At 47.5% G+C, this 23,666-nt stretch overlaps 1 protein-coding gene across 4 annotated transcripts in view; it reads right to left on the bottom strand.

Moving 5' to 3' along the window:
• The window catches only part of GTF3C1 (general transcription factor IIIC subunit 1), a 2,559,884-nt gene that overhangs the window by 2,447,196 nt on the left and 89,022 nt on the right, over window positions 1-23,666 (bottom strand). For all 4 annotated transcript variants that reach the window (XM_078662887.1, XM_078662886.1, XM_078662885.1 and 1 more), the window contains exon 2: window positions 18,212-18,421. In XM_078662887.1, the coding sequence (XP_078519013.1) occupies window positions 18,212-18,421 (210 nt within the window). The remainder of the gene's footprint in view (window positions 1-18,211; window positions 18,422-23,666) is intronic.

Raw genomic sequence — 23,666 nt, 5'->3', positions numbered from 1 at the left:
GTGGCAAAATACCAATGTGTGCGCCTTATCTCAGAGCAATACTGGTTTGTCAAGGGTGTGTGTGTGTGAGCGGGTGGGTGTGGATTAGGTGGCATTCGGGCCAGCCAAGAGGAAACAAATCTCTTCTTACCATAAAAGACCTGAGCTGAGCAGGTAGTGCTTATTAAGTTCTGTAAAACGTGCAGCACGAGTCGAACAAAAGTGCAAAAGAATACAAGCCGTGAGCGTGCGCATCCCGAAACCGGAAGTTCGGGAGCGTCACGCCTGTCGTGGGGCGGGGCGGGACTTCCATCTTCCGCGAAGCCCGGGCCCACGGAGTGGATGGCCCAGGAGCAGTCGTGACGCACAGCAGAAGTCAGGAGTGGCGGCTGAGGCCGCTGACGCGGTAAGTGGGGCGGGGTGGGGGGCGGCGGCGGTATGTGTGTCTGTGTGCGCGTGTGTATGCCTGCGCGTGTGTGTGTGTGTTTGTGCCTGTGTGTGTGTGTGTTTGCCTGCATGTGTGCCTGCGTGTGTGTGTGCTTGTTTGTATGTGTGTCTGCATGCGTGAGTGTGGCTGTGTGTGTGCGCTCGCGAGAGGCGAGAGGCTGACTGGTGAATGTGGGACAGGGGATGTGCACGGCGCCAGGCTGGGCGTGCGCGCCCACGAGGTGAAATCGGCGAGGGAAAGCGCATGCACTTCCCCTGTCCCACATTCAAGTAAGCAAGAGGTATACTAAAGTATACAAGAGGGTCTCTCGATGCTCGACCTAAAAAGTATACAAGAGGGCCTCTCGATGCTCGACCTAAAAACATCTGGTATCACTGCGGAGCCCAGGCAGGAGCATTCAGTGATGTTATTTAAACACTGCCGGCCCTGTGTCCAGCGGCCAGTCAGTGCCAGGGTGCATGGGCTGCAAGTGCCTGGAATAAGGCTGCCACAGATCAACCACAACTCCCCCTCCAGGACTGATCCCATATATTGCCCGTTGTTGCTTCTCCTTCACAACCTCTCCCTGTACCCCATTTAGAATTTGTTCTATGGAGAAATTCTCACATGTGGGATGAGGAAACTACAGTCCCGGCTTACTGTACTTTGACACTGTTTATACGTTATTTCCTACTGCCAACAAAAATGGAAGAGCTTTGAATAAACCCACCATGTGTATTACATGTGGCAAACGCTATTTATGTTTTTACTTCTTCTCTTCCCCCAATACGTAGCCGTAACTGCTCCTTTCACACCTCACATTGGCCTTCTGCCACATACAGCTTTCATTGATCACATGTTCAAACTGTGTGAACCTGGCCAAATCGTTTATCATCCCTTTGTCCCCGTTCTCTGACAAACATTGGACCCTGGGAGTGCTTAGAGTAATCTGTATACCCGTGTTAAGCTGCACTATATGGAACTTGACTATTACAGTGGCAGTTGGTGCTCGCATCACAAGCTACTGTTATTACTGTTGTAATAGTCAGCATATCAGACAAGTTTACATTAGTGGCCTCTTTATCCTCAACAGTGAACCACCTCAGTGCCGCAAACAAGGTTGGCATCAGTAATGTAAGAAAGGATTATCAATTTCTATTGCTAATACAAAAGTCATACCTGTTAAAAACATTTCCATTTCAATGCCAATACCTCTAACGAAAAAAAGGTTTTTTAGACCTATTGCATTGCAAATGCTTGGTCTAAACATCTGCCTTCTGAAGCACAAGACCACACACACAACCTTAACATGGCCTGAACATCAAGCTAACATGGCCTGGACATGAAACTAACGCATATGGGTTGCACATTTCATCAGAGCTTGCTTTGAAATAGAGCCTCACACCTCTCTAGTGGAAGATTAGTAAAGTAATTCGAAGGTCATCTTTTCAGAAAATGTCCACATTATGGAGAAAGCCTGTCCCACTAACCTGATCCCCTTTGTTCACGAGGCTATAAATAATACATGTAAAATGATTTGCAAAAGACACTTAATAAACTTCTGAAAAAGCGGAGTACATAATCACTATTGAAAATAAAAGATCGTGAACTATAGTCCTACATAATATGACCACGTAAACAAATATGTTAAGTAAATGATAATTTGACACATAACATACGTTAAGCAAATGACATTTGAGATCTGTTTATTTTTCGCCTATGTTTTACATTTAGTTAACATCTTGAGGCTGTCCCTTAAACGAGTCAGAGGTCACAGCAGAATGCACAAAAGTAATTCATTTCTTTACGGAAACCCTTCCAAAGTGACTGTAAGCAGAGCGGGGGTGCATGCATTTCTTCAGCTGCTCGGCGCGCTGCTGCTTCTGCCTGCTAGAGCTGAAGCTCGCTTCTCCTTGGGTGGGCGGGGCTGCTGGGGGCCCGTCCGAAATGTCCAATAGGCAGGACGTCCGGAGTCTGCCGAAGGGAAGGGGATACACGAATCCTAGGAGATACCAAATTTTGCACAAAACCGGGACCACAAGGAAGACCGAGATACAAGTATGCCTTGTGGACCTCAAGAAGGCGAGTTGCTCTGTTCAGAAAAATGTTATTCTTAGTCTTTAAAGGATCCAGCATTCTTTCAGTGGGTGCAGCAGCTGGCCAAGGAAACTTAGGTGACCTCAGATTGCCTTAGCAGGAGCCCACAGTAAAGTGCAGCTTTGTGCAGTAAATAGTAGTGATGCTGATGTTTAGGTCACTGAATTACTTCATAGGTGAGGAAACAGTTCAGGGTCTGCTCTTTCTGTGCAAAGACGAAAATCAGGGCTGTTTGCTTTAAGTATGAAACCAATAACGTGTAAATGGCATCAAAAAGCAAAAGCTCATCCAGTTACTAAGCAATGTAAGAGTTCAAAAAGTGAACATCTTACCCAGAATAACTTTAGATCGCCAACACAATGTAGGCATAAAAAGTATACTACAATAAAAGACATTTACAGTGTTTAACATTACAGTATGGTTAAAATATATAACAAGCATTGGAAATGCAATAGGTCTCGCATTAGAAAAGTTGGAGTTATTGGTCTTGTAAATGACATATTTTATTTATTTGTTGGTTTTTAAAATTGCTAAATTGATGGCTTTGTCATTTACAATGCCAATAGTTATAACTTTCGCGAATGTGACACCTATAGCATTTGGAATGCAACATGTTTTGTATTTACGTGACTTAGATGGCAGCTCTGGTCGTTAGGCCACATCTCTAGAGAGCAGTAGAGTGCAGCAGGGGAGAGAAGCACAGCAATGCAATAGGTCTCGCATTAGGAAAGTTTGAGCTATTGGTATTGTAAAGGACACATTTTTTATTTATGTGCTTGTTTTGAAAATAGCGAAATTAATAGCTTTGTTATTTACAATGCCAATAGTTTTATCTTTCGCAAATGTGACACCTATTGTAACACAATATGTGTTGTGAGGGTGAGAGGTTGCGGGTGAGGGGTTGAGGGTGAGTGAGGGTGAGGGGTTGAGGGTGAGTGGTTGAGGGTGAGTGGTTGAGGGTGAGTGGTTGAGGGTGAGTGAGGGTGAGGTTGAGTGTGAGTGGGTGAGGGTGGGTGAGGGTGGGTGAGGGTGAGTGAGGGTGAGTGAGGGTGAGTGAGGGTGAGTGAGGGTGGGTGAGGGTGGGTGAGGGTGGGTGAGGGTGAGTGAGGGTGAGTGAGGGTGAGTGAGGGTGAGTGAGGGTGAGTGAGGGTGAGTGAGGGTGAGTGAGGGTGAGTGAGGGTGAGTGAGGGTGAGTGAGGGTGAGTGAGGGTGAGTGAGGGTGAGTGAGGGTGAGTGAGGGTGAGTGAGGGTGAGGGTGAGTGAGGGTGAGGGTGAGTGAGGGTGAGGGTGAGTGAGGGTGAGGGTGAGTGAGGGTGAGGGGTTGAGGGTGAGTGAGGGTGAGGGTGAGTGAGGGTGAGGGGTTGAGGGTGAGGGAGGGTGAGGGAGGGTGAGGGTGAGAGAGGGTGAGGGTGAGTGAGGGTGAGGGGTTGAGGGTGAGTGAGGGTGAGGGGTTGAGGGTGAGTGAGGGTGAGGGGTTGAGGGTGAGTGAGGGTGAGGGGTTGAGGGTGAGGGGTTGAGGGTGAGTGAGGGTGAGGGGTTGAGGGTGAGTGAGGGTGAGGGGTTGAGGGTGAGTGAGGGTGAGTGAGTGAGTGAGGGTGAGGGGGTGAGGGTGAGTGAGGGTGAGGGTGAGGGGTTGAGGGTGAGGGGTTGAGGGTGAGTGAGGGTGAGGGTGAGTGAGTGAGGGTGAGTGAGTGAGGGTGAGGGGTTGAGTGGGGGTGAGGGTGAGTGAGGGTGGGTGAGGGTGGGTGAGGGTGAGTGAGGGTGAGGGTGAATGAGGGTGAGTGAGGTTGAGGGTGAGGGTGAGGGTGAGGGGTTGAGGGTGAGTGGGGTTGAGGGTGAGTGAGGGTGAGTGAGGGTGAGTGAGGGTGAGGGTTTGAGGGTGAGTGAGGGTGAGGGTTTGAGGGTGAGGGTTTGAGGGTGAGTGAGGGTGAGGGGTTGAGGGTGAGTGAGGGTGAGTGAGGGTGAGTGAGGGTGAGTGAGGGTGAGTGAGGGTGAGTGAGGGTGAGTGAGGGTGAGTGAGGGTGAGTGAGGGTGAGTGAGGGTGAGTGAGTGAGGGTGAGGGGGTGTGAGGGTGAGGGGGTGTGAGGGTGAGGGGGTGTGAGGGTGAGGGTTTGAGGGTGAGGGTTTGAGGGTGAGTGAGGGTGAGGGGTTGAGGGTGGTTGAGGGTGAGTGAGGGTGAGTGAGGGTGAGTGAGGGTGAGTGAGGGTGAGTGAGGGTGAGTGAGTGAGGGTGAGTGAGGGTGAGTGAGTGAGGGTGAGTGAGGGTGAGTGAGTGAGGGTGAGTGAGGGTGAGTGAGTGAGGGTGAGTGAGGGTGAGTGAGGGTGAGTGAGGGTGAGTGAGGGGTTGAGGGTGAGTGAGGGTGAGGGTTGAGGGTGAGTGAGGGTGAGGGGTTGAGGGTGAGTGAGGGTGAGGGGTTGAGGGTGGGTGAGGGGTTGAGGGTGGGTGAGGGTGAGGGGTTGAGGGTGGGTGAGGGGTTGAGGGTGAGGGGTTGAGGGTGAGTGAGGGTTTGAGGGTGAGTGAGGGTGAGGGGTTGAGGGTGAGTGTGAGTGAGTGTGAGGGTGAGGGGGTGAGGGGTTGAGGGTGAGTGAGGGGGTGAGGGTGAGGGGTTGAGGGTGAGGGGGTGAGTGAGGGGTTGAGGGTGAGGGGGTGAGGGGGTGAGGGTGAGGGGGTGAGGGGTTGAGATGGGTTCATATAAGGTTCCAAAGGCGAGGCCTATTGGCTATGCCAGTGCTTGTTTTATTATTACAGTTTTCTGTTTTATTTTTAGCAGTATTTGAATCACGAGTTAATTTCCCTGTAACTGTCTGACACGAACCTCGAACAATTATCTGAGCTATGTGCATGTTGTACTATTTTGGAAATCTTGAAAAACTCAAATAACAGATTCAAACAAAAAAATCACTACATCGTTACGTGCTTCATGTGCAGATTTTGAACCCCACATCCTACTGCCTTGAGTCTATTGCGCGCGCTGTTCCAAGCTGTGCACGTCAGCCTCCTGAGACATTTGTGTACCAATGCGTGCCGTCATGGTTGTGTGACGTTTTCTCCGTGCATGCTGGGAATGTCACACACGCTCAGTATAATGTGCTTGAGTAGAGTGCGCTAAATATAGACAACCTTTCACTGCTCACACAGTTTATTATTGCAACAGAAGCTTATATGCAGGAACGCATTGAGGCAACTTTCAAGACTTAACTAGCTTTGAGGTGTGTTTCCTCTGCTTGTTTCATTGTGAAAATTATTTGACTTGTTAAAGTATGGCTTCAAATAAGTTATTTAATCATTAACCCAGTCCATTTCTCCAGATTCCTGGTAAACCACAGGTCAAATGGCAACTGCGATTTAGAGCATATGAGAACTGTATTATCGCAAATGATGGAAAAGAAATCTCACCTGAAAGAAAAACAAGAAAGGAAACAAGACGGAGGGCATTGCTGTGGGGAGGGGGGGGGGGGAGGAGAAATGCACACGGCGGGCAGGGGAGGGGGAGAGCGGCATGAGGGTGTGAAGCAGCCGGGGCCTTTGAAGTGAAGCTAAGCTTCACTTCAAAGGTGTGGGAGGAGTGCGGCTGAGGGAACAGACGGCGATTTGGTGATGTGCACGCGCATTTTAGGTCAATGCGCTTGCGCATTGACCTAAAAGCCACGGGCACAGCACCAAATCGCCAAATTTAGGTAAACTTTGTTTAAAGCCCTATAGTCTCGCTTCTCTCAATGCGCATGCGCATTGATAGGTCACGAGACCTAAAAATGGTAATCTAAAAAAACAAATTCATAATTATTTACACAATACAATAAAATCAGTTCATTGTTTAGTATATAATTTTAACAAATTGTACATCTCTTTTTTAATGCAGATAGCAAAAAGGACGCCAGAGAACAACAAACAAAAGGGTCAGGTAATAATTGGAGGTAATAAAGGGCTACACGACACTGTCTGAACTTCATTTTACGCATAATGGGGATCATAAATAGTTTCCTTTCATCACAATACAATTTACAGAAAAACAAAAAATGTATGTCTGAGCAGATTGCAGTTCACATGGACAAAATGGTAGGTCAGAAGCAACATACACATTACGGGGAAAACCCAACATTAAAGGTATATAATTCAGACAAAATCTCAACAGAATGTACCTATGCTGTAGATTAGTGACAAAGGTTTAATATATGGTATTTGTTTCCTTTTGCATTATGCTAGGAGAAGTCAAATATGCCTTTACCGTTGACAGATTATTATTTTTAGCCTCCCTTTTTATCTGCCGATTAGAAATCAACTGCAATTTTAGGTCTTTTTTTTAGATTGAACAACAAGTAGTAGGATCCAAAAAAAGGCGATGTGGCCCAAACACTTTCAATGTGGATTCAACATAGGCTAACCAAGTGATATTACCCTCCCCATCTAATTTCAGAACATCCTTTATAATGTCTCTTGTTAAGGCAAGGGTCTCTTTTCGCCATACTGAATGCTACATAAGAATCAGTGCCACTGCAAAGGTGTCAGTAATGTAAGGTGCTCCCAGTTCCATGTGGCACTTATAGTTGGCACATGAGTTTGGTAAAGATAGAACCCTTTTTAACCGCATGCGTGCGGCCGTTTTTCCCGCGGTATGCGGCATTTTTTAAATTACCGCGTTACATGACGAGCTCAGCTCGTCATCAGCACACGGTAGGTAACGCTGATGACGAGCTGAGGTCGTCATCAGCATGGAAGGGGTTAAGAAATTATCTTCAATTATCTGCAGTTTTACACAATCCCTTATTCCCCAAAGTGCTGCCCCATAGGTGGCAGCAGACACAGTCTTTGCTTGATACACTGTTTTTATCATATCTATAGGTTTTAGGCCAGTTTTTTAAATACATTTTGTTAGTGCCCCAATGTTTTTCTCCATCTGGGTCCCTCGGTTAACAATCATCTTCTGCCAGTTAATTTGGGCATCGAACGTAATCCCTAAATAATTAAAGGAGTCAACAACTCCCAGTTTACCCCCTTCAGCAAGAATTTGTGAGTAACTTTGCTGTTTAGTACCTGCCACTAAAATAAAAGATTTTGAATAATTAACTTTCATATCTAGGTTATTCATGAATTGGGTATACTCCAAAACTAGGCGGCGCAGTGCGTTGTCCGTACGAGCTAAAAGCACTGCGTCGTCCGCATACAATACAATTGGCACATGCCCTGAGTTTATATAAGGGACATCCGGGGTGGAACCTGACAGAGCAGATTGTACGCCGTTAGTATAAAGGGCAAATAAGAAGGGGGCAAGGACGCACCCCTGCCTTACGCCTCTTGCAATTTTGAAGGATCTAGTACACTCGCCTTCCCGTCCATAACGAACACATGCTGTGGCACCTGAATACAGGTCACAAATAATATTCATGATATTCAGGTCAATTCCCATGGCCTCCATGATCTCCCACAGCCTAGGCTGCGCCACGCAGTCAAAGGCTGCGGACAGATCCATGAAGGCCAGGTGGAGATGACCTTTTGCAGCCGTATATTTCGTTGTAATTAGGCTCAAGTTCAGACACTGATCCACAGTGCCTTTCCCTTTCCTAAAGCCAAACTGGCAAGGAATAATAATGTTTTTTTCCAGAGCCCAATCCTCTAATCTGTTTAAAATCAAATGGCCCATTAACTTTGCAGTCGAATCAGAGAGATTGGTCTATAGTTTTTCGCAATTGACCGGTCCCCCTTTTTAGGTCTCGGCCTGCGCAAGACTGCGCACATGCGCAGTCTCGCTGGCGAGACTTAATGGGATAGAGAGAACATCACTAGCGAGGTTAAGCCCCGCCCCTCTTCTCCATTGGCTGGCCTCCTAAACGGTGGCCAGCCATTGGAGAAGAGGTCCTAGTCACGTTCTTTCTTTCTATCTAAGCCCCGTCCTTTTGAGACTGGGGGGTGTGTTTTCCTACTGAAGTAAAAGGTTCCTTATCTTCTTTATGGGTCCAGATGGCCCCATAAAGATGATAAGGAGCCTTTAAGTAAGCAGGAAGTCTGGGCGCCCAGTCTGAAAGGGACGGGGCTTAGATAGAAAGAACGGGGGTGCTTTTGGACTTAGTGCAGAACTTGAGAAGGTGAGTAATGGGTTTGTATTGGAGGCGGGGGACGGAGGGGGGTGTTGCTCCCTGTATGCGGTGTGTTTTGTGTCACGGTGTGTTTTCAGTTGTTGCCTCCTCGCTGCGTGCCCTTGTGCATTGCTCCCGGCGGCGGGAACACAAGTGGCCAGATTCCCATGGATTGTCCCGTCCAGCAGCTTGGCTTTCAGCGGCCAGCCTCGGAGTGGCGGGCTGAGCGGGCGGAGCCTGGCGGGACCGAGAGAAAGGCACCAGGTACCGCGCCCGCTCCCAGGCCTCGCCTGAAGCCGCTTCAATTCACAACCCGCAGCCCTCGCATTGCCTTTTGAAGCGCTCAGTCATGGCTGTTCACTTCATAGTGCGCGCTTTATAACCCGGGCCGCGAGTGGGTCTAATTGCCACTAAGGACAAGCCCCCACTGCAGCATTGTAATCCCTTCTGAGGATGAGAAAAACAATATGAGGATATATACAACGCCGCCCGGGACTAACACCGCGGTTAATTGCATCTATATATAGCCATAGGTGGGACCGTTCATGCCCTACTCATAAAACTGAGAGCACGCCGCACAAATGCAGAAAAGCATCTACATATACGACTTTAAAAAAACTGAAATGTCTTTGACAGGGAAAGCGTACGGTGCGGTGCAGTCTCAAACTGTTTTTCTCTCTCAATTGTTCATTTAAAAATAAGGAGAGAGTGAGCGGCGAGGCCAGGGCGAGCCTCATTTGCAGTCGCGAGATGCTAGGGGGTTGCATAACTTGAGACGGTGAGTAATGGGTTTGTATTGGAGGCGGTGATGGTGTTGCTCCCTGTACCCGTTGTGTGTTTTGTGTCGCGGTGTGTTTTCAGTAGTTGCCTCCTCGCTGCCCGCCCTTGTGCGTTGCACCCTTTGAGTAAATCTGGACATGTAGGGGGGCGCTGCTTATTTCCTCTGCCAAGGGGCATAGATTAAAATGCCAGGTTGTGTTTCACTGTCGGCTTCTGCTGCCATACACCAAGGAGGGAGTGAGCGGCGGGGCGAACCTCATTTGCAGTCGTGAGATGCTAGGGGGTCGTTCTTTCCAACGAGGCAGATCCGTGGGTCAACCCGCATGCTGCAGACATCCCTCCACCGGTTTACAGACTGTACGGGGAGGGATGGAGCACTGGTTTGCCAGATGAGTGTGTGACTGAGGGCCACGGGTTCAAGTCTCAGCAAGAAAGCTTGGCAGGTTAATGTCCCTGCTGCAGACCGCTGGCTGTGCCCAGCGGGTCTCGGGTGCTAGTATGTGAAGTGGTGAGTTAATGTCCCTGCTTTGGATGTTTGTTTGCTGCAGGCCACGTGCTACGATCTAATATAGCTCGTCGGGGAATGTCCCTGTGTTTTCTGTGCGCACACTGAGCAAAAGGTTGGAATTTAACGACAGCTGCGAGGGTTAATGCACTCCCTGCAGGTGTGTGTGTGTCTGCGCGCCACAGGCCATATAGCCTTTTCTGTTGATTGCTTACCGCTATAGTGCCCCTGACGCATACCTGTTTGTGTGTACAAGATTCAGGGCACCGGTTCAAATCCAATCCCACTAAACACCTCTGTGGGTTGTGCCCCAGTTGCAGAAATGTGTGTGTATGGTACATGCTATTGGTTTCATCATAGTTGGACATCTTGTTGTCTAGACCCATCTATTGCTGAAATGTGAGGAGCGATGTGTACAGCCTCATGTCAAGGGTAAATGTGCAAGAACTAGATTTATGTTTGACCCATGCACCACTAGAACCTGGATAGGTTGGCTCATGAAACATGGGCTCGAGCTGTGTGTGGTTTTTATTATGTTCAAGTTTGTAAACTGCTCTGTGGTGCGTCCTCCTTTTACTGGGTTTGAAGAAAGGGTTCTGAGAAAAGGCAGCTATCTGGATTAAGTGACGTGCTTCAGAGCTCTTTCTGTAGCATCAAGGCCCAGCAGGGCCAACTTAGCCTTTCATCCTTAGGTCGGTCTTAAATCCTTGAGATGATGATATGGCAAAATACAAGAGCACCATTTATGGACCCTTCTCCTGCAGAGCAGCTGACATTAAGGGGTCGGGAAAGGTTTAATGAGGGGTGCAGTTCTGAGATGGCATGACTTGAATCTTTTAGGTGGACTTACTTATAGGTCAGTAGAAACCTTACTTGACGGACTGGTGGCTGTGTGGGTGGCTGTGTGGGTGTGGGTGGCTGTGTGGGTGTGGGTGTGGGTGTGGGTGTGGGTGTGGGTGTGGGTGTGGGTGTGGGTGTGGGTGTGGGTGTGGGTGTGGGTGTGGGTGTGGGTGTGGGCGCGCGACTCTGTGGGCGCGCGACTCTGTGGGTGTGTGGCTCTGTGGGTGTGTGGCTCTGTGGGTGTGTGGCTCTGTGGGTGTGTGGCTCTGTGGGTGTGTGTCTCTGTGTGTGTGTGGCTCTGTGTGTGTGTGGCTCTGTGTGTGTGTGGCTCTGTGTGTGGCTCTGTGTGTGGCTCTGTGTGTGGCTCTGTGTGTGGCTCTGTGTGTGTGTGTGTGGCTCTGTGTGTGTGTGTGTGGCTCTGTGTGTGTGTGTGGCTCTGTGTGTGTGTGTGGCTCTGTGTGTGTGTGGCTCTGTGTGTGTGTGTGTGGCTCTGTGTGTGTGTGTGTGGCTCTGTGTGTGTGTGTGTGGCTCTGTGTGTGTGTGTGTGTGGCTCTGTGTGTGTGTGTGTGGCTCTGTGTGTGTGAGTGTGGCTCTGTGTGTGTGTGTGGCTCTGTGTGTGTGTGGCTCTGTGTGTGTGTGGCTCTGTGTGTCTCTGTGTGTGTGTGTGGCTCTGTGTGTGGCTCTGTGTGTGGCTCTGTGTGTGTGTGTGGCTGTGTGTGTGTGTGGCTCTGTGTGTGTGTGTGGCTCTGTGTGTGTCTCTGTGTGTGTGTGTGTGGCTCTGTGTGTGTGTGGCTCTGTGTGTGTGTGTGGCTCTGTGTGTGTGTGTGGCTCTGTGTGTGTGTGTGGCTCTGTGTGTGTGTGTGGCTCTGTGTGTGTGTGTGGCTCTGTGTGTGTGTGTGGCTCTGTGTGTGTGTGTGTGTGGCTCTGTGTGTGTGTGTGTGTGGCTCTGTGTGTGTGTGTGTGGCTCTGTGTGTGTGTGTGTGGCTCTGTGTGTGTGTGGCTCTGTGTGTGTCTCTGTGTGTGTGTGTGTCTCTGTGTGTGTGGGTGGCTCTGTGTGTGGCTCTGTGTGTGTGTGTGGCTCTGTGTGTGGCTCTGTGTGTGTGTGTGGCTGTGTGTGTGTGTGGCTCTGTGTGTGTGTGTGGCTGTGTGTGTGTGTGGCTCTGTGTGTGTGTGTGTGGCTCTGTGTGTGTGTGTGTGGCTCTGTGTGTGTGTGTGGCTCTGTGTGTGTGTGGCTCTGTGTGTGTGGCTCTGTGTGTGTGGCTCTGTGTGTGTGTGGCTCTGTGTGTGTGTGGCTCTGTGTGTGTGTGGCTCTGTGTGTGTGTGGCTCTGTGTGTGTGTGTGGCTCTGTGTGTGTGTGTGGCTCTGTGTGTGTGGCTCTGTGTGTGTGTGTGGCTCTGTGTGTGGCTCTGTGTGTGGCTCTGTGTGTGGCTCTGTGTGTGGCTCTGTGTGTGTGTGTGGCTCTGTGTGTGGCTCTGTGTGTGGCTCTGTGTGTGTGTGTGGCTCTGTGTGTGTGTGTGGCTCTGTGTGTGTGGCTCTGTGTGTGTGGCTCTGTGTGTGTGGCTCTGTGTGTGTGTGGCTCTGTGTGTGTGTGTGGCTCTGTGTGTGTGTGGCTCTGTGTGTGTGTGTGGCTCTGTGTGTGTGTGGCTCTGTGTGTGTGTGGCTCTGTGTGTGTGTGGCTCTGTGTGTGTGTGGCTCTGTGTGTGTGTGGCTCTGTGTGTGTGTGGCTCTGTGTGTGTGTGGCTCTGTGTGTGTGTGGCTCTGTGTGTGTGTGGCTCTGTGTGTGTGTGGCTCTGTGTGTGTGTGGCTCTGTGTGTGTGTGGCTCTGTGTGTGTGTGGCTCTGTGTGTGTGTGGCTCTGTGTGTGTGTGGCTCTGTGTGTGTGTGGCTCTGTGTGTGTGTGGCTCTGTGTGTGTGGCTCTGTGTGTGTGTGGCTCTGTGTGTGTGTGGCTCTGTGTGTGTGTGGCTCTGTGTGTGTGTGGCTCTGTGTGCGTGGGGGGGGTCAGAGGTGTGTGTGTGTGGGGGGGTGAGGTGTGGTGGGGATGTGTAGGGTGTGTCTGTGAGGTGTGTGTGTGTGGGGGGAGTGAGGTGTGGGTGGGGGGAGTGAGGTGGGGGAGTGAGGTGTGGGTGGGGGTGCAGGGGGTGTGTGGGTGTGGGGTGTGTGGGTGTGGGGGGTATGTGTGTGGGGTGTGTGTGTGAGATGTGTGGGTGTGTGTGTGAGGAGTGTGCGTGGGTGTGTGTGTGTGTGGGGGCTCTGTGTGGCTCTGTGTGTGTGTGTGTGTGTGGCTTGGACCTTTCTCATGCTACTCCTGCAAATTCACCAGCACTGTCAACAATTCCGCCACGATCACACCACAGATTCCCGACCCCAACCACCTACAATGCATCTTGCTCAACACCCGATCGGTCCACAGGCACGCCATTGACCTATGGAATCTACTAGATACCATCTCTCCGGACATCGCCTTCCTAACAGAAACATGGATGAACGCCTCCTCCGCCCCAGACATAACCATTGCCATCCCAGAAAATTATAAGATCATACGCAAGGACCGTACCGGCCACACAGGAGGAGGAATCGCTATCGTCCACAAGAAATCCATCCACATCTCAACCAGCTCTGACGTCAATCTCGCCAACTCTGAACACCTTCACTTCCAGATCCACACCGACCCCAATACCACACTCAGAGGCACCCTCCTTTACAGGCCACCAGGACCCCGCGCACAATTTAGTGAGGACATCACGGACTTCATCACTCCACACGCGCTCCCCTCCAAAGATTACATCCTTCTGGGAGACCTCAATTTTCACCTTGAAAATAACAACGACCGCAACTCCACCACCCTTTTGGACAACCTCGCCAACCTCGGACTTAAACAACTGGTCACTTCCCCCACCCACATCGCAGGTCACACTCTCGACCCTATCTTCACCTCCAGCAACCATGTCTCCTTCAGCCACACTACGGCTCTCCTCTGGACTGACCACAGCTGCGTTCACTTTACCTACAACAAGCCCAAACCCAACAACCACCCCCAACCAACTCTGCAAAGAAACTGGAACAAAATCACCATCGACCAGATCTCCTCATCGCTTCTTCTAAACCCCCCAGCCCACTCCTCAAACCCCGACCAAGCCGCCAACAACCTCACCCTATGGTTATCCAACAGCGCCGACATCCTAGCACCACTGAAAAAACGACAAAGCAAATTTGGCAGCAAGAAGACCTCATGGTTCAACGAAGATCTTAAGAAATCCAAGAAACTCTGCCGCTTCATTGAGAAGGCCTGGAAAAAAGACCCAACCACCAACACCAAGGACGCCTTCAAAAACGCCACCCGCATACACCACCAACTGATCCGAAAGGCCAAGAAAACCGCCTTCAAGGACCGACTAGATAACAACGCCCACAACAGCAAGGAACTTTTCAACATCGTCAAGGAATTTACCAATCCCTCGGCCAACTCTAACGACATCACCCCTTCTCAAGCCCTCTGCGACTCCCTAGCTTCATTCTTCCACAACAAAATTGCAGACATCCACAACAGCTTCGACGACCAACCCGGAGACCAACCCACTCAACCATCTGCTGGACCTTCACCCCCCTCAAACATCCTTAATGACTGGAACCCAATCTCCACTGAGGACACCATCCGCCTGATGAACTCCATCCACTCAGGATCCCCCACAGACCCATGCCCTCACTACATCTTCAACAAAGCAGACTCCATCATAGCACCGCACCTCCGAGACGTCATCAACTGCTCCTTCAACTCCGCCACCTTCCCGGAAAGCTGGAAACACGCTGAACTCAGCGCCCTTCTGAAAAAACCCACAGCGGACCCCACCGAACTCAAAAATTACCGCCCCATCTCGCTCCTTCCATTCCCGGCCAAAGTCATCGAGAAAGCCGTCAACAACCAGCTCGCCGCCTTCCTCGAAGCCAACAAATCCCTCGACTCCTCACAGTCCGGCTTCCGAGCAAAACACAGCGCCGAGACCGCCCTCATCGCAGCAACAGACGACATTCGAACTCTACTGGACAATGGAGACACAGTCGCCCTCATCCTCCTCGACCTCTACGCAGCCTTCGACACAGTCTGCCATAGCACCCTTCTTCAGCGCCTCAGAAACATCAGAATCCAAGGAAAAGCACTGGAATGGATCACCTCGTTCCTCACCGGAAGAACCCAGAGAGTCCGCCTTCCACCATTCAAGTCAGAGGCCACTGAAGTCATTTGCGGCGTACCACAAGGATCTTCACTCAGCCCCACCCTTTTCAACGTATACATGAGCCCCCTCGCGGCCATCGCCCGCCAACACAACCTTAACATCATCTCCTACGCGGATGACACTCAACTGATCCTATCACTCACCAATGACCCTAGCACCGCCAAAACTAACCTACACGAAGGTATGAAAGAAGTAGCCGAATGGATGAAACACAGCCGTCTGAAACTGAACTCAGATAAAACAGAAGTCCTCATCTTAGGTACCTCCCCCTCCGCATGGGACGACTCTTGGTGGCCAGAAGCCCTTGGAAAAGCACCCATCCCGACAGACCACGCACGGAACCTGGGCGTCATCCTGGATTCCTCACTTTCAATGAACAGACAAGTCAACGCCGTCTCCTCATCCTGCTTCAACATTCTTCGCATGCTCAAAAAAACATTCCGTTGGATCCCCACCGAAACTAGGAAAACGGTCACCCACGCTCTGGTCACGAGCCGACTGGACTATGGAAACACCCTCTACGCCGGTACTACCGCTAAACTCCAGAAAAAACTCCAACGAATCCAGAACGCTTCAGCCAGGCTCATATTAGACATCCCGCGCAACAATCACATCTCTGGTCACCTGAAAGACCTCCACTGGCTCCCCGTCAATAAGAGGATCACTTTCCGGCTCCTAACCCACGCACACAAGGCACTCTACGAAATCGGACCAGAATGCCTCAACGCAAGACTGTCCTTCTACACCCCCTCACGCCAGCTACGATCATCCAACCAAGCCCTGGCCACTGTACCTCGCATCAACAAAACCACCATGGGAGGTAGATCCTTTTCCTACCTGGCAGCTAAAACATGGAACTCACTTCCCACTCACCTTCGCCTCACTCAGAACCACCTAGCATTCAGAAAGGAACTTAAAACATGGATATTTGACCAGTAATTCCCCTCCCCTCTTCAAGCGCCTTGAGACCCTCTGGGTATGTAGCGCGCTATATAAATTTTCTGACTTGACTTGACTTGTGGCTCTATTTGTGTGTGTGGCTCTGTGTGTGTGTTTGTGGCTGTGTGTGTGTGTTTGTGGCTGTATGTGTGGGTTTGTGGCTCTGTGTGTGTGTGTTTGTGGCTCTGTGTGTGTGTGTGTGTTTGTGGCTCTGTGTGTGTGTGTTTGTGGCTGTGTGTGTGTGTGTTTGTGGCTGTGTGTGTGTGTGTTTGTGGCTGTGTGTGCGTGTGTTTGTGGCTCTGTGTGTGTGTGTTTGTGGCTCTGTGTGTGTGTTTGTGGCTCTGTGTGTGTGTGTTTGTGGCTCTGTGTGTGTGTGTTTGTGGCTCTGTGTGTGTGTGTTTGTGGCTCTGTGTGTGTGTATTTGTGGCTCTGTGTGTGTGTATTTGTGGCTCTGTGTGTGTGTATTTGTGGCTCTGTGTGTGTGTATTTGTGGCTCTGTGTGTGTGTGAAATTGCAATAGGTCTCGCATTTGCAAGAGATTAAGCTATTGGCATTGTAAATGACAATGCCATTTATTTATCTGTTTTCAAAACCAACACATGAATAAAAATTGTCATTTACAATGCCAATAGCTCTAACTTTTGCAAAGGCGAGACTGTTGCATTGTAAATGCTTGTTATATATTGGGACAATTACGGTTGTCTTCCACGATAGTGGTGCACATATTTGGGCAATTTTATTTAAAAAGATTGTAAGAAGTGGGGCCCACAGGTCTTGATTATCTAGGAACAGGTCAATAGGGACTCCATCTGGTCCTGGTGCTTTTGCTTGTTTACAATGGTTAGGGCATGTTTAGTTTCAGCAAGTGTAAAACTAGCAGGAGTCTCATTACTTTCTATAGATTGAGAATCAGATTGTAGAATTGGCATATCACCCACTCCGAAAAGCCCTTCAAAGTGGGTCACCCAATCTTCCTGATCTACGTTGGTATCTGTGGTCATAGCCTGTTAGTCTTTTAAGAACGGAGCATTGATCAAAGACCAAAATGCTTGCGAGTTTTTTAGTTTTGCCACCTTCTGCAGGTTTTCCCACCATTCTTCTTTTAAGGTTTTAAGCCTGGTAATTTTTGCTTTTTTATAGGCTATACGTAGACATTTAACTAATATTGTGTCTCGGTGTTGGGGCTTCAAAGCTACATGTAAACTTTTCAGGATTTTATTACAATCGTCATCAAACCAACTATATTTTTAAAATTGGCCATTACGAATAACACAAGTTAAATTATTTTTAACATCAGATAAAATTAGCTCAAAATCTATAATAATTCTCTCATGTAAAACTGGGTCCAAGCAAAGCATTATCTCTGCATCTTACCAAATCTTGATTGTCACTTCGCCCTGGTCTGGCACGTGAAGTTCAGGAAAGTTATTATGCTGTAGCTTAACTGCAAACTGGAATATGGTCCCTCTATAGAGCACCATACTAAGTGCCGATCAGTTTCTACTGGACTGAGCAAGCACAGTAGTAGGGACAACTGGAACAAGTCTTTGCCACTGCTCAAGGTCTCCCATGTCTCTATGGAATAGCCTGAACATTCTGGTAGCTAAAGTAGAGACTGCACTGTGGTTACGGACAGGAGTAATAGATTAGGGCTACTCCAAGAGGATTGGCAAGCTCAAAGCAGCAGACAAAAACCTGCAGGCAGAGAAACTGCCCTTGCAGCGCTTCACTAGAACTTCTATAGGGTGCACAATTCACACGAGAGCTTACTAGTTACTCAAAGGCTCTAAACGACAGACTGGAAAGGAAGTGGGCAGGTTGCTGGGGTAGGCAGGCTAGAGGAGCTATGAGAATTTACAACTTAGAAAGCATTAAAGAATAACGTCTCCCAAGGATTGGGTCAGAACTTACTTCATTAAACCACTGTATTTCCAATAAAAATAAAATGTTAGGCCCACTCCCACATACATAAAGGAAAGATGTCTAATAAGATATTGCTACAATTAAATGCCGCTGTATAGCAATCAGCCCCATGGTGCTTTTCTCAAGTGCAAGCCCTGAGAAGGAAGACTCGAGAAAGAAAAGTCGGGAACAGGGAAATTCTAAACGATGAGAAGGATTAAAAAACCTAGACTTTAATGTGGTAATTAGCTGCTGGGTTTTTTTTTGGGAAGAAACTGATGACGGTTCATAAATGATCCAGGAGCAGGACAGTCCATTATTTGTGCGCTGTGGGACCCCACAAATTGATACACAACTAAGAATAGAGACCGATCAGTTATCGCAACCAAAAATCTAAAGTTACAACATTAAGTGCAACTTTCTTGGTATTTATACATACCTTTCAACAGCTGCTTCTAGCGTATAACAGGGCTGTAAAGTAGGAGTTCTTATTTGATCTGTAACACATATTCTCTCATTAAAAAACTGGCAAGAACCTTGGATACCCCATTTTCCTTCCAGAACCATGTAGATAGGATAAATATCCTCCTCAGTTGTAGTCTCCCTTTTGGACTCCAGAATTCCAGTTTCAGAATCAATTTCTTCATATCTGAAAAAAAGTTAGGGAAATCAATTTAATATCAAACATGCATTACTCAAACGTTTCAAAAACCAGAATCCACAAATGTAGACCCTAAAATTTCAACTTGAGGCCGGATCACAACTGTTCCAGAGTTAATGTCGCAATTTATGGCAGTCGTTCGTTCGAATAACTTTATTCGATTCAACAAAGGAATCACAAAAGTATACACAGATTCAAACTTCACTTGATTATACAAAAATACATGATTGATTAAAAATCCATAATTCATTTTACAGTTTCAAATCAAATACCTTTATTCCGCACTTCAGAGAGTACCATAAAAGAGCATAAAAATATGAACATACAATCTATGAGTACACATTATTATAAAAAGACATTATTATACAAAAGGCATTATTAAAAAAAATGAGGTTAAAAAGAAGGTATAAAATATCCCAAAGTGTCCTACACATGGGGCAACATCTTCATTAGTGGGGTTTTACTAGAATCTCAGGCTGGATTTTACAGGATGTTAAAGGTCCATTGCTTCTCGTGTATTCCTTATTCTCATTGCCATCTTAATGAAGCTTATTATGCATAATAGAGTATGGTGGTCTGAAGCTTCTTGCAGAAAGAGTAGAGCAGCTTTCGCCTGTCCCAGCTTCTTTTTTTTCAGAATCCCTACTAAAAACTTACGCCTAGGGACTGAATAAAAAGGGCATAATAAAACAAAATGAAGGGTAACCTGCGGAGACCTAGTGTCGCAGCCGCAGGTACCCTTCAATTCTACTGATTTTGTAAAGCCCGAGGGGACGGCAAGTAGATGGTGTAAGAGATTTAGTCTGAAGCGAGTCATATAAAATCTTTCCTGCGCATTGTGCATCACCGCCAAATATGGTTCCATTCTGTGTGATTTTTTTGACACACAATGCGCCATGACTGACAATTTCCCCTTTTCCTTAAGGGCCCTTTTTGATGATGTCCAATCAAAAAACTGTTTTTTGACCTCCGCCTTGTTTAGATGAGACATGGCTTCAGGGTCCAAAAAGGCATTCTTGCAGCCTATTGTTTCCAAAGAGTCTTTGACATACTTTAGCCACGGGATCTGTCCCCCTTTGTCTCGGCTCATGCAGTCTTTAATGAGTTGTCGGCTGAAGTTTGCCTCAGGGTTCCTCCAAATTTTGGTCCGGCCTGATCATTATTCTGTCCTCGATATGCGATTCCCCCAGTTCATTATGTGTGATATACGACGAAGTACTCTGGGGAACCTTTAATAGCCTTTTGAGGAACTTGTTTTCCTCTGTTTGGATACGACCCACGTGGTTAGTCTTAAAGCCCCATACTTCCGCCCCGTAAGAGACTTTGGAACAGACAATTGATCGGTACAAATTGAGAATCTGCTCCGGCGACCATCTTCCAAGTCTCTTCCCATAGGCCATTATGGCACCCGTTGATGCCACCAATTTAGCTGCATGTTTTTCAATTTTACAGTTTAAAATTTTCAAGAAATTCAAAAACAGTCAAGGCACATCTATAAAACTTTTCATAAAATGCATTACAGTCTTAAGTCCACACCATATTCTTAGCTAAACAGTTATCACTTTTATGGGGATTCATATTTGTTTCTAATGTTAAGAGACACTCGGATAAAACTAAGCATGGCACTACAAATCTGTGAAGTTGACAAGGACAAAAGATACTCATAGCCTTCTTTGTAGTAACGAGATCCAAGGCTTAACAGGACGGGCTTGATAAACCTGTTTCTTGCATCCTTGTACAATGCACAAAAAAGAATAAGATGCAAGGTGCTTTGTGAGACCCTATTATTACAAGGGCAAGGGGGTAGCTGCTCACACCACCCCCCCTTGTTTTGGGAAAGCAAAGAGATAATGTAAAGAATTTAATCAAAACCTTGTCAAGAAAAAGCGCCATTGAGTGTGGGTGATATATAACAGGTAGAACTGCTGGTTCAGCTCGCCCTTCCTATATACTGCGTTCTCACCATTTCTCAAAGTGCCTCGGCTGGAATAATAAGCTTTTTGGATAATTAACTTATAATCCTTGCCAGCCATAACTGGACTTTCAAACATTTGCCCTAACCCGATTATATTAAAAGTGTCCCTAACATATCGAAGCCACGGAATATTCATGGAGTGATCAAGTTTAAGACAGTCAGACAAGATTTCCTTCGTTAATTTTAACTCTTCTGACTGCCAAATTTTAGACCATAACAACAAAGGCGACAAATGAATGATATCACTCACAAAAGTAATGCCCACCTCCCCATGACAAACGTTATTAGAGGTACCTGATGAGACACATAACAACAGTTTTAAAAATGTATTTTCCATGACTTGTATTTTATCACATTTCTGAGTCCCCCATACACCTGCCCCGTAGACGGCAGCAGAGCGACATTTAGCTTTATATAAAGTTATTAATTCTCTGATCGGTTTTTGCCCCAATTTGCTAGCAAAGCGAAACAGAGCCTCGACCGATTGTGTAACTTTTTGTACCCCGACTGATATTAAAGGGTCCCAGCTTAGCTTTTTATTAAAAAAGATTGCCAAGGTAATTAAAATTGTCAACTTTAGCGATAGTTGAATCCCTTACCATGTACCTACGAGATTTTACACCTTTCGGGCCGCAAGTCATAGCAAACGTTTCAGCAAAATTGACCTTGAGGTCTAGGTTACCCATAAAGGCCTCAAAGGCAGCTAAGGTTGTCTGCATGCCATTAGAAGTGAGGATCATTAGGACCGTGTCGTCTGCATAGGACAACATCGGTATCCTTTTACCATTTGCTTGGGGGAAGTCGGCTCCGCTATCAAGCAGAAAACTTTCTAAACCGTTGGTGTACACCAGGAATAAGAATGGAGCCAGAATACATCCCTGGCGGACACCTTCGGTGGATGGAATTAGATTTGTCTTCTCACCTCCTGGGCCGTATCTAATTTTCACTGAGGTGGCAGCGTGGAGTCTAGGAAGCAAGGTCACTAATGATTCTTCAAACCCCATGTTTTCCATCATTTGCCACAACTTACCCCTGCATACAGTGTCAAAGGCACTGGACAAGTCCATGAAGGCCAGATGAATACAACTATTCCTGGCCCCCATGTACTTGCCCATAATTAGTGTCAGATTGAGACACTGCTCTGTGGTTCCCTTACCCTTTCTAAACCCATACTGCGAGTCCACTATGGTTCCTGCGGATTCTGCCCAAGCTTCAAGACGTGCCAATATCACTCTACCCATTAGTTTGCACGAGGCATCCAATAAAGATATCGGCCGGTAGCAGCAAGGGTCACCCTTGTTGCCCTTTTTAAAAATAGATACCACTACCGCCTCATGCCACGAAGTTGGGATACGCCCCACCACAATTGCTCTAAAGACATTTAATAGCAGTGGTGCCCAGACCTCCGGGTTATGTTTGAAGAGATCTAAAGGTACTTTATCCGGCCCGGGAGCCTTTAGTGGAATCCCCATCCTCAAGGCAACCTCCATCTCCGACAAGGTAATAGAGAGGTTACGTACTTTAGCTGACGTCAAATTAAAAACCCCAATCCCATTATCAGTAGCCAGCAGCACCTCGTTTGGGTTAAAAAATTTCCCATAGTGTAGCACCCAGGTCTCCTCCGGAATGTGCACTAATATGTTACCCTTATCCCCATTCTTTAAAAAAAGGTCGGTTTATTATTTCCCAGAAAAGTCTACAGTCCCTCAATTCTGCCACTTTACCAAGATCTTCCCAGGCTATGGCCATTAATCGCGATTTCCGCCTATTAATTGCGGCTCTATACTTTTTCCTAGATTTCCTAACGAGGTTGGCGTCTCGGGGTACCTGATGTAAAGCCTTTTTTAAACTTGATTGTGCAGCAGAACACTCTCCATCAAACCATTTGGGTCCACTTTCTTCCCCCTCACAGTTTTTTGGAGGTGTGAAGCCACATTACCTAAAAGTTCCTCAAAGTGTCTAATTATTACATCTGGATCATTTGTGGGCGTCAGACAAGATTCTATACCCGCCTTATTTTCCTTAAAAATATCCAACTCCAGTTGCCCCACATTTACCTTGTCCCACTTCAGAGTTACTCCCTGGTTCTGGTTATGTGTTATTGGTTGTTCCAGGGTAGGACTACTCCCAACTACGGGGTTAAAACTCACTATTAGGGGGTTGTGATCACTGGCAGGATTTACATCAACCTGGAAATCCTTAATAAGATGGGCAAACCTGAGGGAGATCAGCGCAAAATCAATTATACTCGTCGCGCCCCCTGATCCTTGAAAGGTGGGTATACCCATAGGTCTAGAAAAACTGGGCATGTCCAGGACACAGAGTTCGTGCGTCATAACAATGTTGTTTAAAGCATCCCCCTGTTTTGTATGGGTGAAGTGAGCCAATGGTTGATCGCTTGAGTCCAACATACCACAAACTCTTGACCCACTAAATTTACACAATACACAGTTAAAATCACCTATCCATACAATAAAGAGGGGGAAAACCTTGTTACTCACGTTAACAATCTCATCCTCTAATTTCTCTATAACAGTAGTGGAATTTACATCAAATATATTATAGTACCAGTTTATTAGGAGCAGCGGTACTGTAAATAGAGCCTTAATCATAAGGATTTGACACCAGGGGGAGTCAGTCAGTAAAGTAATCTTAAAAAGATTATGCTTCACCGACATAGCTGTTATAAGACCACCCTTCGCTCTGCCTGATGGTACGGGCTCAGCATAAACGTTAAACATTTGAAAACCATCAAGATTAAAATCCATTCTATACCAAGATTCCTGGAGGCAAAGTATATCGAAGGACTGAACAAATTTCAGCCATGAAGGGTCCTCCAACCTCCGCGACAAACCATCTATATTCCAGGAAATTAAACGAAAAATGTTACCCTCAGCTCCACTAATTCCATCATCTAAGAGGATTGTCACTTGTGGCGGGGCATACTGCTCTCAGCCTGTATTGTTCCTATGGTGTTAGTCGCCACCTCAGAGAATCGCCTTAATGGGTTTTTTAAATGCTCTCTACTGAGCCTATTTAAACCAGTTTTAACATGATTATTGGTCAACAATACTGGTCGCAGATGTTCTACTTGGCCATTCCCTTCACCATGGGCCACTGAATGGGTTGTTAGAATTTCATTGAAATAAGTTGTGTTAATGGCCTGCTTGACTTGAGGGACTAAAGGGACTGTGTCTTCAGCATCACTACTCTTTGTCAGGGTAGAAGACCTAATCCTAGGCTTATCCATATCAGCTT

This window comes from Lissotriton helveticus, chromosome 10 (genome assembly GCF_964261635.1).
Source record: "Lissotriton helveticus chromosome 10, aLisHel1.1, whole genome shotgun sequence".
Taxonomy (NCBI): Eukaryota; Metazoa; Chordata; class Amphibia; order Caudata; family Salamandridae; genus Lissotriton; species Lissotriton helveticus.
This window is presented reverse-complemented; position numbering and strand designations above follow the sequence as displayed.